This window comes from Sparassis crispa, assembly GCF_003851025.1.
Source record: "Sparassis crispa DNA, contig_000005F, whole genome shotgun sequence".
Taxonomy (NCBI): Eukaryota; Fungi; Basidiomycota; class Agaricomycetes; order Polyporales; family Sparassidaceae; genus Sparassis; species Sparassis crispa.
Genome location: NW_020939752.1, coordinates 394,307 through 407,989, shown reverse-complemented (window position 1 = coordinate 407,989; position 13,683 = coordinate 394,307). Strand labels below are relative to the sequence as shown.

At 52.6% G+C, this 13,683-nt stretch overlaps 4 protein-coding genes across 4 annotated transcripts; 1 reads left to right on the top strand and 3 right to left on the bottom strand.

Annotated features, from left to right (window-relative positions):
• Window positions 1-171: 171 nt before the first annotated feature.
• Window positions 172-2,380, bottom strand: SCP_0601580 (incomplete iron reductase; the record flags this gene model as incomplete). Its single annotated transcript, XM_027759292.1, has 7 exons — window positions 172-187; window positions 238-616; window positions 669-981; window positions 1,032-1,301; window positions 1,356-1,540; window positions 1,590-1,659; window positions 1,709-2,380. 7 exons carry the CDS (start codon window positions 2,378-2,380, stop codon window positions 172-174), a joined length of 1,905 nt encoding a protein of 634 aa, XP_027615093.1.
• A 2,174-nt stretch (window positions 2,381-4,554) lies between these two features.
• Window positions 4,555-6,849, bottom strand: SCP_0601570 (incomplete iron reductase; the record flags this gene model as incomplete). The annotated part of the gene is made up of 8 exons (XM_027759291.1): window positions 4,555-4,564; window positions 4,617-4,974; window positions 5,034-5,201; window positions 5,257-5,401; window positions 5,458-5,727; window positions 5,782-5,966; window positions 6,016-6,085; window positions 6,148-6,849. The coding sequence occupies 8 exons, from the start codon at window positions 6,847-6,849 to the stop codon at window positions 4,555-4,557; spliced, it is 1,908 nt and encodes a 635-aa protein (XP_027615092.1).
• Window positions 6,850-9,241: 2,392 nt separating this feature from the next.
• SCP_0601560 (predicted protein) lies at window positions 9,242-10,374 on the top strand (the record flags this gene model as incomplete). The annotated part of the gene is made up of 5 exons (XM_027759290.1): window positions 9,242-9,369; window positions 9,428-9,574; window positions 9,631-9,792; window positions 9,849-10,146; window positions 10,201-10,374. The coding sequence occupies 5 exons, from the start codon at window positions 9,242-9,244 to the stop codon at window positions 10,372-10,374; spliced, it is 909 nt and encodes a 302-aa protein (XP_027615091.1).
• A 715-nt stretch (window positions 10,375-11,089) lies between these two features.
• SCP_0601550 (Myosin regulatory light chain cdc4) lies at window positions 11,090-11,869 on the bottom strand (the record flags this gene model as incomplete). Its single annotated transcript, XM_027759289.1, has 6 exons — window positions 11,090-11,141; window positions 11,203-11,350; window positions 11,409-11,474; window positions 11,590-11,733; window positions 11,800-11,812; window positions 11,867-11,869. 6 exons carry the CDS (start codon window positions 11,867-11,869, stop codon window positions 11,090-11,092), a joined length of 426 nt encoding a protein of 141 aa, XP_027615090.1.
• Between the last annotated feature and the right edge of the window lie 1,814 nt (window positions 11,870-13,683).

Sequence of the window (13,683 nt, the reverse complement as noted above, 5' to 3'; positions counted from 1 at the left end):
GTCGTCAACCTAAAATCGACAGCTGCTGATGAGCTGGCAACAGGACCCGCGACAATATCCCAACCCAGCAGGCAGTGCGCTGGATGAGAGAAGATGCACATGCATCAAGCAGTGAACCACTGAAGAAAACGACAGAACAAATGGTATCTCTGCTTGTTGAGTATTGGGCATCTACCACCCAAAAACCCTGCTCATTTGATCAGTACAACGTAGCCCAATCAGATAGCCAGAACGTACTCTTCGTGCAGTTCAACGCCACCAACGGCCTGGCGTCTTTCAGACCTAACGGTCTTAACGGCGCGCGCAGCTTCTTCGGCCAGCGCGAGGGGACCACACACGCCGAGTATAACACCGGTCAACGGACCGTCACGCTCACTACGCCCGCCGCGCCTCTCGAAAAGCTTACACGTCCGATCAACGACTCCTTCAAGGATCTTCGGCAAACGCGGACGGCCAGGAGCAAGGGTGAGACCGGGGGGAAGCGACTTGAACGCCTTGAAGGCGTCGGATGATGTGACAGCACGCGTGTAGAAAACGGAGATGCGCAGCGATGTCGAGCCAGACTGCGACTGCGCGATCATGCTGGAGAACAGCGGGAGCATCGGTTTGAGATGTGCTAAACTGCGAGGTCAGTAACGTGCAGCACAGTAAAATTGTCGAATGCGTACCGGGATCAGGGATGCTCCAGACGAGCTCGACGGTCCTCACACGGCTGGCTCCTTCCATTGCCTTCTGTAACAGCTCCTGCACGGTAGAGAGAGCGTACGTAATACCACTTCCACTAGCAACTAGCATAGCACCCGAGAAGCTGGCAACAATGGAGTGACCGGGTCCACCGTACGGTCCTTCGACAAGAACCTTGACGTCCCGTCCGATGCCACAAGCTTCGCCATATTCTGCACGTTTGCCCAGCTCGAACAGCTTGCCAGTCCAGTCTCCTGCTTTCTTGCACATCAGCACGAGACCCTCCTCGCCAGGGCTCTGCACGACATCACTATTGAGAATTCTCACGGAGATGCTGACGGACGCACCCTGCTGACACTGGCGATAGTGAATGGATGGCTTTCGGCCCAGCCAAACCAGCCCATCCCACGCGAGAGGACGCGTATGCGGAGGAATTGCCCCGCACGCCAACCTGCATTGATCGTCGGGATTTCGACCCGGGTGACGTTAAGTTCTGTGAGCGTGCGGAGGTGTGCCGTCGTGTAGCGCGTTTTCACGATGCGCAGCACTCGATCAAACGCGTAACACCCAACGGCAATGGCGACGTATGGTATCGTCCATGGCTCATGTGCGCATGTCTGAGAAATCAAGATCCAGCAACTTCACATAGGGTGAGCAATTGGGATACGCACGGCACCCAGCAGAACAATAGCGGAGACGACATGCGAAGTCAAAAACACTGGGTAGCAAGTGTTTCGGACAACGCTGAGAGACAGGACGTAAAGAATGTCGGCAGCAATAAGCGCTGCCAGGCCCCATGCAATGTTGGGATTTGCAATTTGCGTCTGGAAAGTCCCAGCAGCGGTCCATTGGTAGACTGGGGCAGAACTTCAACACAGAACTAGTGGATACACAAAGTTACTCACAATACCCGATAGCATGTACATTAACAGCCAGGACAAACAAGCGACCGGCGAAACGGTGCAAGAAATTGAGCTGCGACGCGGTCGGTGCCCATTAAGAACGAGAGCGTAACATCACACACCTTCTCATATCCATAGCCAATCATGGCTCCCAGTACGTTGTTCTTTGTCGCCAGAATAACGATCACAGGAATTTGGCTCACCGCAACGTATCCAGCACGAATGAAGTTCGTGAAGGGGTTAGACATGAAAAGACCAAAAATGACTATGGCCAACAGGTATGCAAGGAGAAGTAGAGCCTTGCAAATGGACAGACCAGGGCGGATAAACCCAGAAAAGACAGAAGTGAGGCCCGGAAGCATAGTAGACCAGGAGGGCATGTGTGTCGGGAAGTTCTGCTGACGGGCACGGCCGCTGCTAGTGCTGGAGGCGGAGCCATTGCGCACGAGGACAGCGTGAGAGCTGTACGTGTGGTCGTCTTCAGACCGGCCTGCATGCTTCTCCTGATGTGCATCGGAGAACGGATCGACGGCCATGCGAGAGATGTGCGCGGGGTTGATGGGTGACAGCTTAGGGTCGAACATCATGGGACGGTGGATAGGTTTGACGGCAACAGACCGGAAGAAATGCCCATCTCTCCACTCAGAACGACGCGCAAAGTGGGAGACAGCACCGGGCAGGGCAAGAAGAACGAAAAGAGCCACGACACATAGGATGAGGATGTCGAGGTCGAATACCAAGTTGGCCTGGTTAAGGGTCGTGTCGGACGTATAAGCGGTTGTGGTCGCGGCCATGTTGAAGGGAGGGTGAAAGAGTGGTAGACCAGGTGAAGGTATCGACTAGCGTCCTGCAGCTGGGTGTTACGAACAACGCGATCTCCATGCACGTCCGAAAATGAAAGAGGTTGCCGGGGCTATTATCTTATCGGCAGAAATTGGTCTGACAGTATTTTGGTTCTGAATTTCCTTTTTCATCCTTGACGAAGTAAGCGCCGCCTCCCCGGGTGAGAGACCTTTCTACCGCACAGATGAGCTTAAGATGTTGTAGGCCAAGTCGGAATTTGTTGGTCAGATGTACGGAAGGAACAGGGGAATCGTAAAATGCAGCAATTAAGAGGGTGGAGAGACCTTGCAAGGTAGCTTGGATTTGATCCCGTTGAATATACGACACTTGGTCATTTTTTTCTGCAGGCCGTAGAATATCATTAGATTGTGAGGTTTGCATCAAGTACACCCAGAGTACGAAGATACGTATGTGAACGACGAGCAAAATTTAGGAAAACTCACTGGTGGGAGCTTCAGGTGTGCTCACTGCCGCTGGCGCTTGCAAGTTGGATGTGGGCATGCACATGAGCATCCAATTTCTAGGTAAAGGGCTCCAATACGGAGACAAGATGTTTCTAGTTGTTCGACAGGTGCGTTACAAAAGTGGACATCTTGGTCTGTATCAGTTCAGAGTACCGGAAGTTCTGTCATGCAGAATGCCCATACCAGTGAGATACGCATCAAAAAGATCAGACGTGATTACCCACTCACAGATATAAGAGGTAGCGACGAGTTTTACAACGTTAGCAACCAACCACTTGACTAGTTGGTTTCTAGTCAGTCATGAATTTGTATTTTCCAAAACGAGGATTGATGGCGGCAGGACTTCCCCTGTCCCGAAAGCTGAAGCGAGTTAACTCTTGAGAAACGAGAACTTGAAGGCGTATCAGCATCCGATAGCCATTCCTGCACAACACTCCCAGCGGTGAGGATAAATATGGACTAGCCAAAGGCGAGATGTAGCACGATCCGTTATGAATCAAGGATATTCGCAATCAAGGCTGGCTTTTTTGCGTTCGTAGCCTGTAGTATAACTGGTTGGTGTTGCAATGCAACGGACTCCGGATAGTTGTACCATCTTGTAAAGCGGTCCGTATACGCCCGGGATAGCTATATGCGACTTGAAGTGATTCTATGCATATCATATGCGCAGAGAAAGCCATTAGACACGCATCTTGCACACATCTTGCGAGGGGCCTGTTGCTCGCGGCGCAGACTTGGCAACCACATGTGACTCAAATCGTAAGGCACCGCTGTCAGTCAAGAGAGTCAGACCCACGTTTTAAATATTTGCTCCTAGGAGATTCTGAGCACAAGCCTCCAATACAGCAGACGCGGCAAGCTTAAGCCAGAGAAGCCAGATAATTTTTAAGTCGTACACATGGCGACAGAGGGTGACCAACAGATGACAGCTTTAGAACATTGATGTGGAAGTGACGATAACACCAAGAGGGGCGGGATATCGTGAGTGAGTCGCAGATGGTGGTAGTAGGAAGGAAAGTCCACGGGGGAAGAAGTGATTCTTATATCTTCTTCCTGAGTGCCGCGATATCTCATTTGTCTTCAACAGCATAATCAGGAGTGTTTCGGAAGAAAGTAGCTTCTGCACATTGGACGCACGTCAAAAAAGGAGTACTTACCGAAATAGGAAGGTCATTGGCTTTTTATGGCAACTATCCCGCAATGAATCTAGTCCAAGTCGACCGGGAAGGAATATTTGAGACCACAACCTTAAGGGTTGTCGGACTGCGCTTGAGCTGTCTCAGAGACTCCCGAATGGGAGTACCAACTATTATCTAGAAATAAAACCTACATCTGTGACACATGTCAAAGCCAATTTGCTTACGAATGCGTTTGAACGACCTCGTTCAGAATTGATTGTGACTGTGAGGTTCTAACGATACGTACACGGTGCTAGGGTAAAGAGCGCACCCAATCAATCTACGCGCAGATAATTGGGAAACCATAGCAACGTCCACAGAAAAAGAATACGCCAGCGCACCGCGTCTAGACTGTCCCGCAGTTCCAACTTGCCAGAGGTTGACAGAATAGTAAGGAATGACCGCATAAATGGAGCGGCGAGTCGACAAAACAAAGTTAGCAACGCAGCAATCGCAGTTGGTGTTGGGCGAAAAAGTGCGAGTTCAAAAAACCCTGGAAAAACTGTGTTCGTGACTCTGTACGAGACGAAACGGTGGACACGTACTCTGCATGCACCTCTACACCCCCCATAGCCTGACGTTTGTCAGCATGGACAGACCGCGCGGTCGACGTCACCTCTTCTGCCAACTCCAGGGGGCCGCAAACGCCCAAAGCGACCCCGGTGCACTTGTGACCCTTGCCGACGTGCGAGATCGTTCTGTCCATGACGCTGTCGAGGATCTTCGACAGGCGCGGACGGCCAGGAGCAAGCGTGAGACCCTGCGGAAGCGAATGGAATGCCTTGAAGGCATCCGGGGATGTTGGCGCCCGCGTATAGAACACCGAGATGCGCAAGGACGTCGTGGACGACTGGGCCTGCGCAAGCATGCTCGAAAATAGGGGCAGAAGCGGTTCCAAACATACTAGGCGGGTCAGAAGATCAATCCCTGTCAGAGTGCTGTGGAGAAGGGGGAAGACGTACCAGGATCCGGAACGCTCCAGACGAGTTCAACTACCTTCACGCGGCTGGAACCCTCCGCCTCCTTCTGCATGAGCTCCTGCGCTGTAGACAGGGCATAGGTAATACCGCTACCACCTGCAACGAGCATGGCTCCAGAATAGCTGGGGAGGATCGCATGACCATGTCCGCCTGTCCACCAAGTGAGGGTCAACAAATGTTACAAGTCATCTTTGCGCGAACTCACCATATGGACCTTCCACCAGAACTTTCACCCTCGTGTGAACCTCACAAGCCTCACTATGCTCTGCGCGTTTGGCAAGCTCGACGAGTCGACCAGTCCAGTCACCCGCTTTCTTGCATAGCAGCACGAGGCCTTCTTCACCAGGGCTCTTCAAGACAAATGAAAGTCAACGCACAACACTAGGATAATCGCGTAAGGACCCACTCTGCTGACGCTGGCGATCGTAAATGGGTGATTCTCCGCCCACCCAAACCAACCCATCCCGGTGGACAACACCCGGATACGCAGATGCTGTCCCGCACGCCAACCTGCATTGATGGAGGGGATCTCGACGCGGACCATGTTGAGATCTGAGAGCACAAGCAGACGCGCAGTCGAATAACGCGTCTTGACGATGCGCATTATCCGATCAAGGCCGTAATAAGCCGCCGCAACCGCAATATACGGCCATAGGAACTGCTCGTGTAAGTATGTCTGGAATTGAAATTACAAATTAGAAGACACTCAAAATCATAACTAAAGGCATACCGCTACCAGAAGCACGACTGCGCAGATGACGTGCGATGCCAAGAAGAAAGGAAAAAATTTGTCCCGAATGAATTTGAATGAGAAAAGGACGAGAATGTCCGCAGCAAGAAGGGCGGCAAACCCCCAAGCGATGGTGGGATCCGCAAGATCCTTAAGCAGTGTCCCTGCTAGAGACCACTTGTAAACTGCGAGCAGTTTGTTCAGATAAATCAACAACAAAATATTTTAGCTCACAATATCCGATAGCGTGGACGTTCACGCCGAGAACAAACAGATAGCCGGCAAAGCGATGCAGGTAATTGAGCTACAGGATTACAGACGTCGATCAGTTCAAGCACAATGAAGAAAAATAAAGGCAAGATGTGCCTTCTCGTAACCGTAGCCCATCATCGCTCCCAGCATATTGTTCTTCGCCGCAAGGATGATGACCACAGGAATCTGACTTGTCGCAATATAGGCCGACTGGTTGAAGTCCACAAATGGGTTTGAACGATATAAACCAAAACCGACCACAAGGCCGAAATACAGAGCAAGTATCACGGCCTTACCGACCGACAAGCCAGGGCGTATGGCGATCTTGAAGATAGAGGTGACACCAGGGAGCATAGTGGACCACGAAGGCATATGGGCCGGGGGGTCCAACTTGCGCCGCCGGCCACCACCGCTGTAAGGGTCGCGGACGAGGTGCGCGTGCGAAGTGTATGTGTTGCTCTCATCAGACTGAAGAGCACCTTTCTCGGCGCGAGAACTCTGCCCGGTGTAAGTGGGCGCCACGAGCGAAAGCTTCGGGTTCAAAACAAAAGAATGGCGTAGGGCTTTGACGACGACCGAGCGAAAGAGGTGGCCTTCGCTCCACTCCGAGCGATGAAGGGATCGGGTCACTGCGCCAGGCAATGCGAATAGGATGAAGAGCGCAACGACGCCCAGGATGATGACATCGAGGTCGAGAGCCAGCGAAGCCGGAGTTGGAGCAGACGAAGATTTGGTTGTAGTGGCCGCAGACAATGTGGCAGCAGCCAGGTCCAAGCCCGACGGAAAAGAAGGCGAAACGATCGTCGACGCGACCATGGTGAAAGAGTGAAAGTGGAGAAAAAAGAGGGACGTTGCGCAGTCTCCTGCTGCGTTTGAGCAAATTTAAAGGTTTGCTTTGAGGCCTAACAGTGACCGCCTACAACGTGGAAGGAGCCTCGGTACCAGGGTATAGAACAATGCCGTCTCCAGGCATGCGGCAGGAGCCAATCCTAGATTTTGGATTTTGGATTTTGGATCTAGAGATCTAATCTGTGCTTGGCCTTCGTGATCGTCTATCCGTGGTAACGACCGGCTGCTCCAGACCGGCGCCTACGCAGTACACAAGATGGGGACTCCTGAGTTGGAACTGTAGTATCAGACACACTTCTATCGATGCTGAGGCTTGAAGACTCGTCAAGAGCCGAACGAGAGAATGGGATTCTCAAGCGCCGCCCGCCAAGGCTTGTCCTCTTGCGCGAGTTCGCAAGCATACCTGACGCAGTATTCCTCGAAAACAATTGGAAATTCTCTGCTTGTTTACTACTGCACCGTGTGCAGAAGACCTGAAAGAAGAGCGTAAACAGCTGCAGGGTGTGCAATGCTTACCGCAAGAAACGACGGCAGTGCGACCAGTGAATTCTGCAGATACGCGAGAAGAACACAGACCGAGCTGGGGCAACACAATTCCGGAAGTTTATCCTCGCATTTGACGTAATGTGGCACCCAAGAGTGCATCATGAACACGCGATGTCTTTACCAGGATGCCGTGGAGTATGGCATCAATGGCGCACGGTCATTTAACGCTTCATAACCGGGAGGTGCTTCCAAGTCGTGAACTCTGTCTGCGTTTGTGGCGTTTGGTGCTGTGCATCTGCCGTTTTCGACAAGGTGGCTGAACGAAGCGTGGAATACTCGAAGTGTTGGAACGACTCACCGCGATGACCATCCAGCAGGATAAACACAATCTGACAAGTTGTTACTCGCCAGCATTGTTGCTGTCCAAGAATGAGGACAAGGAGAAACTAATCAGGTTACCCGGAGAAACTCTGACAAGAACGAATCGTGAAGTTGCGTCTCGGGCTACATAAATTCTCGCCAGGCTGGGTTCCAAGGGAGCGGGACATTAGACGCTTATTCACGGGCTACACGGATGGTCCTCCACATTTTCGAGAAGCACCTCTAGTGATGCGAATCAAAACGGGAGGAATAGAGAGTGCCGGACGACGCTGGTGAGAAACAATATCCTGACATGGCTCGCCTAGACGCCCAAACCATTCGAGACTCACCTCACACGATATGGAATGGACGGGTAAAGTGCAGGCCAACATTTCCGCCGGTCATTCCGTCCAGCTGAGGTAATACTTTCAGGGATGGATCCTTCCTGGTTCTAAATTGACTTACTGGATGAGAAGACGAGGAACAGAATGGGCTCGCAAACCGCATGCACCGAAACGTGTATAGGGCTCGTCCAACCTCCGAGTGCAGGTCGGGAAGAGGACAGCAGAGAGTTCGCGACAACACCCCTCCGTCCAGTGATCACATGTGCGATATCCAGCCCAGGAGCCTATGCGTGCTGCATCCCAGCGTCACCGGAAGGCGCTGGAATACCAAGTAGTATCATGTACAGCCGCCCAAGCTGGCAAGCTCCCAAGTGTGTCGAGCATTCCCAACAGAATGAACCGTTATATGTGTGTGTGTACGTCGTTGGAGTGCAGAATCTTAGAATGGCCTTCCCTCAGAGAAATGATACCTGAAATGCGTGGTGAGGTCTGAAAACCTGATAGCTGGGAGCGACGGCCTGCACCCGCGTGTCCATTCCTGCTATATCGCAACTGAGCATCAAGAGATCCTTATCTCTGCGCATGCCTGTGACGCTTACGCTCCGTAGTCGTTAACTACAACGATATCAACGATGATGAAGCTTGATTGACCTTGCGCGACCAGACAATGTTCGAGTGCTGGCATAAATTTCGTAAAGGATGAAAAACAAAGTTTGTTTTTCGACCTGCGGTACGGGAACTGCAGAATCTACCTGCAGGTGTGTCAGTACTTTCCCAAACTTCTCGACGGCGAACAAACCTTGTCTGAGCGAACTGTAAGTCTAAGTACTACAATAACCGAATGAACTCGCGGCAGGGGATGAAAGGCACACGGGTTGAGGCAATTGAGGGAACAACATCGGTGTTGCCCGGTTGCAACCGTGTCCCTGGAAGTTTGTTCGAACCTCCAACCCCAAATGTATGCGCCCACAATAAAAAGGGTGGACATGTCCGAGATCTACGTCCCCCTCCTCTCCTTGACATCGTCCGTCTTTCAAGTTTGCCTTTGTGTCTGTGGATCGCTGCCGACGTACGTACCGGCACGACATTCTTTCTTTGAAGAGCTCATCTTTCTTTTCCAAAAGTTCTGATTCCTGTCGCTCTCTCCGTGATTCAAAGCATAGACTACGATGAAGTTCATTGCTGCGCTCATTTCTGCCTGTTTCATTCTTGCCGCTGAAGCGCAACACGACCAGAGGATGGTGAAGAGACATGGTCGTCGCGGTCCGTCGGCTACCTACGGCCCCCCGACTGCAACGTGAGTGTACAGAATAATTGATTTCACTGCCGGAATTTCACTCTTTCACTCCTTCAAGCTTGAGCAGCACACCCACTCTCGTTGCCACCCCTACATCTACCCCTACCTCTGGCAATAAGACCGGTGACTCGTTATCCGTCGCGAACGGTGTCAAGCGTGGCTTGTCTTTTAACGACGCGTCCCTCACTGATGGCTTTAACTCCGGGTATGTTGTTAAATTTTCCCTTCCGCGAATGATCTGCTGATGAGTGTGGACCTCAGTGAAGTTTCTTGGGTGTACAACTGGGCATCGAGCTACTCTGGGACGATCCCTGAGAACGTCATGTACTTCCCCATGCTCTGGGGTGGTGCCGACTCTTACACCTCGGTCTGGTTTGACAACGCCAATGCTGCCATTGCTAATGGTGCCGAGATCCTCTTGGGGTATGCTCCGCATCATATGCACTGTCGTTCATAGCTGACCCAGTACGCACATGTAGCATGAACGAGCCTGACCTGAGCTCCCAGTCCAACATCTCGCCGCAGGACGCCGCGACACTCTGGAAGACGTATATGGAGCCGTACGCGGGCAAGGCGACGCTCATCTCCCCCGCGGTCACGAACGGCGGTGCGCCTATGGGACTCGCGTGGCTGCAGCAATTCTTTGACGCCTGCACCGACTGCACCGTTGACGCGTGCGCAATCCACATCTACGATTCTGCCACGAACGTGGCGTACTACCAGTCTTATATCTCCGGCGCGGTCTCCACGTGCGGAAAGCCCGTATTCGTGACTGAGGTGTGTTTCCTTCGTTCAAGCTTCGCGCAGCGCTCATGGTTGTATGCTTTGCAGTTCGGTGCGACCGGGTCCGAGGAGCAGCAACAGCAGTTCCTCGCCGAGATGGTCCCCTGGCTCGACAGCCAGCCGGGCATCCAGGGCTACGCGTGGTTCATGGACACTGTTGGCAACCTCGTCAACTCGGATGGCAGCTTGACCAGCCTCGGCAGCACCTACATCGCCAACTGAGCGCGCTGTCCATCGTTCCGACAGCGCTTTACGAAATCTTTCATTCATCTGGGCCCCGGGTGGGCCGTTCCTCTCGCTTTCTCATCCAAGTTTTCGAGTTCCTCGTTTCGTTCTCTCTGGTCACATATGGTTATGGGCTCGGGGCCCCTATACTTATTATCAGTATCGCAGTGCCCTATGGCGCAGGTGGTTCGTCAGTCGGGCAAGGTGCCCTAGATGGGTTCCGTTTTCTCGCTAGAGTGGCACATTCACGCTGTATTACTGGTTTCGCGCCCTCGGCGGGCCATCATCACGTCCTAAACTCACTACTCGCATCTGTATCAATGATATGCATGATATTTCCGGCACGATGTACTGCATGACTGAGCCCGGCGTCGCCATGGGCGCGTTCCGAAGCCTGGAATAGTGCTCAAAAATGCAAGGGGGGTGGGTGCCCGCTGCACAGCCACATGCGACACGAACGTACCGGAAAGAATCCATTCTACGCATCATACGCCACAAGAGTGGAAGAAGCACACTGTGACAAATGTCCACTCCTCCATTCCTGTCACTAGCATTTGCAAATCGTCGTAAGTCGTAGGGTAGCCAATCAAGCGGACGCGAAATCAGCGCTGCGAGAACGGTGACGATATCGGTATCAGAGCGTCGGAAAAGGTATTGCATATTGATACATGGAGCTTCCAGACTAATCACCGCCAGACAACCAACAGCTGCGCTACTGGCTCAGAATAGTGCGCACGAAGGATTCGTAGTTAACGTTCCCATCGCTGGAAAGCCATACCGTGAATCAACTATGGATATATCGCGCGAGAATGAGGGACGACTTACGCGCCTATTGGGACACCCTTGAGCAGCTCGTCCACCTCCTCGTCCGTCATCTTCTCGCCCAGTTGCGTGAGTACGTACCGCAGCTCCCCCGCACCGATGTACCCATTGCCCTCTTTGTCGAACACGTGGAAACCACGGACAAACTCGTCTAACGCGCACATCACGCTGTATGAGCGAAAGCAAGGACAAAACGCGTTGTTACGCACCAGGTGTGCCTGCGGGCTTGAACCCGTCTGGCCGGTTCAGAATCGTCAAGAACGCCTTGTAGTCCACTGAGTACATCCACCATGCACATACAGCACCACAGAGAAGTGTTTAATCACGCAAGACGGACATCGACACTGGCGGTCAGCATGCACCCCGCGCGGCTCCAATGAAAGGACACACCATCCCGAGGTGCGCTTGCAATGATCTCTGCGACCTCCGCCTGCGTGGGATTCTGCCCTAAGGCACGCAGCAGGTCGCCGAGTACCTCCCGCTGCACTGCACCTGTGCCCTTCTTGTCGAAGAGCGCGAACGCTTCTTTGTACTCTATATTCAGATTACGCCCAGGTCAGCGTCGTCCGCCTGCGTGCCGCGGATACAACATTTCAATACCAGCGTTGTCACTCTGGTACGAGTCAGTAAAACTTAAAGTGTTGTTAACGAAAGAAATGAAGCTTACCATGGCGTGGTCGTAGCGTGTTCTGGAGGAGATTCGGGATGTTGTTCACGGTGGAAGACGGTAGTAGTTGAGTGATGATGTCCGGATTAGGACAATTAAGCCCTATATTATGGTTTGGCAGATCGAGATAAGATTAGATCGTACGTCCCTCATGATGGGCCTTTCCAGCCTGTTGTGACTCTGGACAAACTTGAACCCACCCTCTCATCACTGCGATACCCTCTCCACAGACCACGCTATGTCAATCTTTACAATTAACCGATTACACTATGTTTTACGCTGGCTGCATGCTGGAACCAGGACACGGTCCTTCAAGCGCTGCCACCTCAGTATTCAAACTTCAGACTACTGCTCTTCAGCAAGTCAGCTGAGAGTTTCCATGAAGCGAAGGGGTGAAGTAAAAATTATCACTGCCAGGATAACAGATTGTTGGCTGCGCAGTGGTGGTGGTGACATAACTCGCACCACAGAACAAGAATGCACCTTTGCTCAGGATTTGGGACTGTCATCTTGACGGTGTAAACTGCACTGGGGAGGCATAAAAAAAGCTCCTCCTTTGCCGTCACACCTTCCAACTATTGTGCGACTGGACCCACTCCACGTTTCGCAGCCGTACGCCCCACATATCTCACCCACTAGCAATTCCTTGACGTGCAGCTTCTTTCCTTACATCGCGCCACAGGCACCACTGGCATCCGTGGTCTCCCTGCCAATGTCGGAGCTCTCTGAAGATGTCTTACACAGCGGAACGCCACTCTTGAATAATTCCGGCAATTAGAGAACGCGCGTCTTAAATTGTCTCGCATGCAGAGTTCCGTGCAAAGGCTGCAGCCCGGTCCCTCTTCGAAACCCTGCCGCTCGAAGCAGACGGGGTCTACAACAGTAAGTCGCAATTCTGACAGTACTAGGCACGTGCACCCTCCAGAACCTCATCGTCGTACGCGAAAGTCATCCCCAAGAACATCGCACGTCCTGGCGCTGCTAATCAACATGCGAAGCTTGATGCTGCGTAGTGGCTGGACCTGACGCGGAGACTCGAACCGTTCCTCCGGGCGAACACCCGTCGTAGACGTCACCTTGGGCCCGTACGACGGGCGGAGAGCAGACTGGATTGGGGCCCTCGGCCGTTTTTTTTGTCATGTCTTTGCCATTTGCAAGGGTTCGAGCTCCAGCTGGACCGCAAACCCGCCCGCACGCAGACGCGCTTCCCTTGGTGCTCCCATATTGTACAACCGCCTCTTTTTCTCTTGCACTCCCCTCTGGTGCGCGAGCCAACGTGGGAAGCCACCGGATCCTTGAGCACGCGAATTCCGTCGGATACAGACATCAAAGCGGGCCTGCGCAGCTTGATGAATAAGGACGCCGGTGGAGAGATCGCGCGGGCCGTGCGTTCTGGTATCCCCGGATGTGACGACGCCGTTGATCGTGTTCATATTTCCTCCGCCATCCAGATATCATATTAATCAGGATCGTTGACGTCAGTTGTTTAGATCTTTAGACTTTGCGCCATGTGTCGGATCGTCCGGTCCCCCCACAAATTGGAATATACCACTTTTATCGCAAAGCCAGCCCTCGGCTTTACATTTGGGTCCGACGAAATGGAAGCACATGCCGGAGTGTGTGTGCATATATTCTCTGCTCCGAGTCTGTGGCAACTCCGCCTCTGTTACTCTCAGTGGGCGCTCCATGAAGTTAATACTGACTCGCCGGACAATCGTAGGATCGCGGCGCAGTCGGGCGTGTACAAACAAGAGAGCTTGGTTCCGCACTGATTCCACACCAGCATGGTTGCAAAGCCGATGAGACGTCGACTGCAA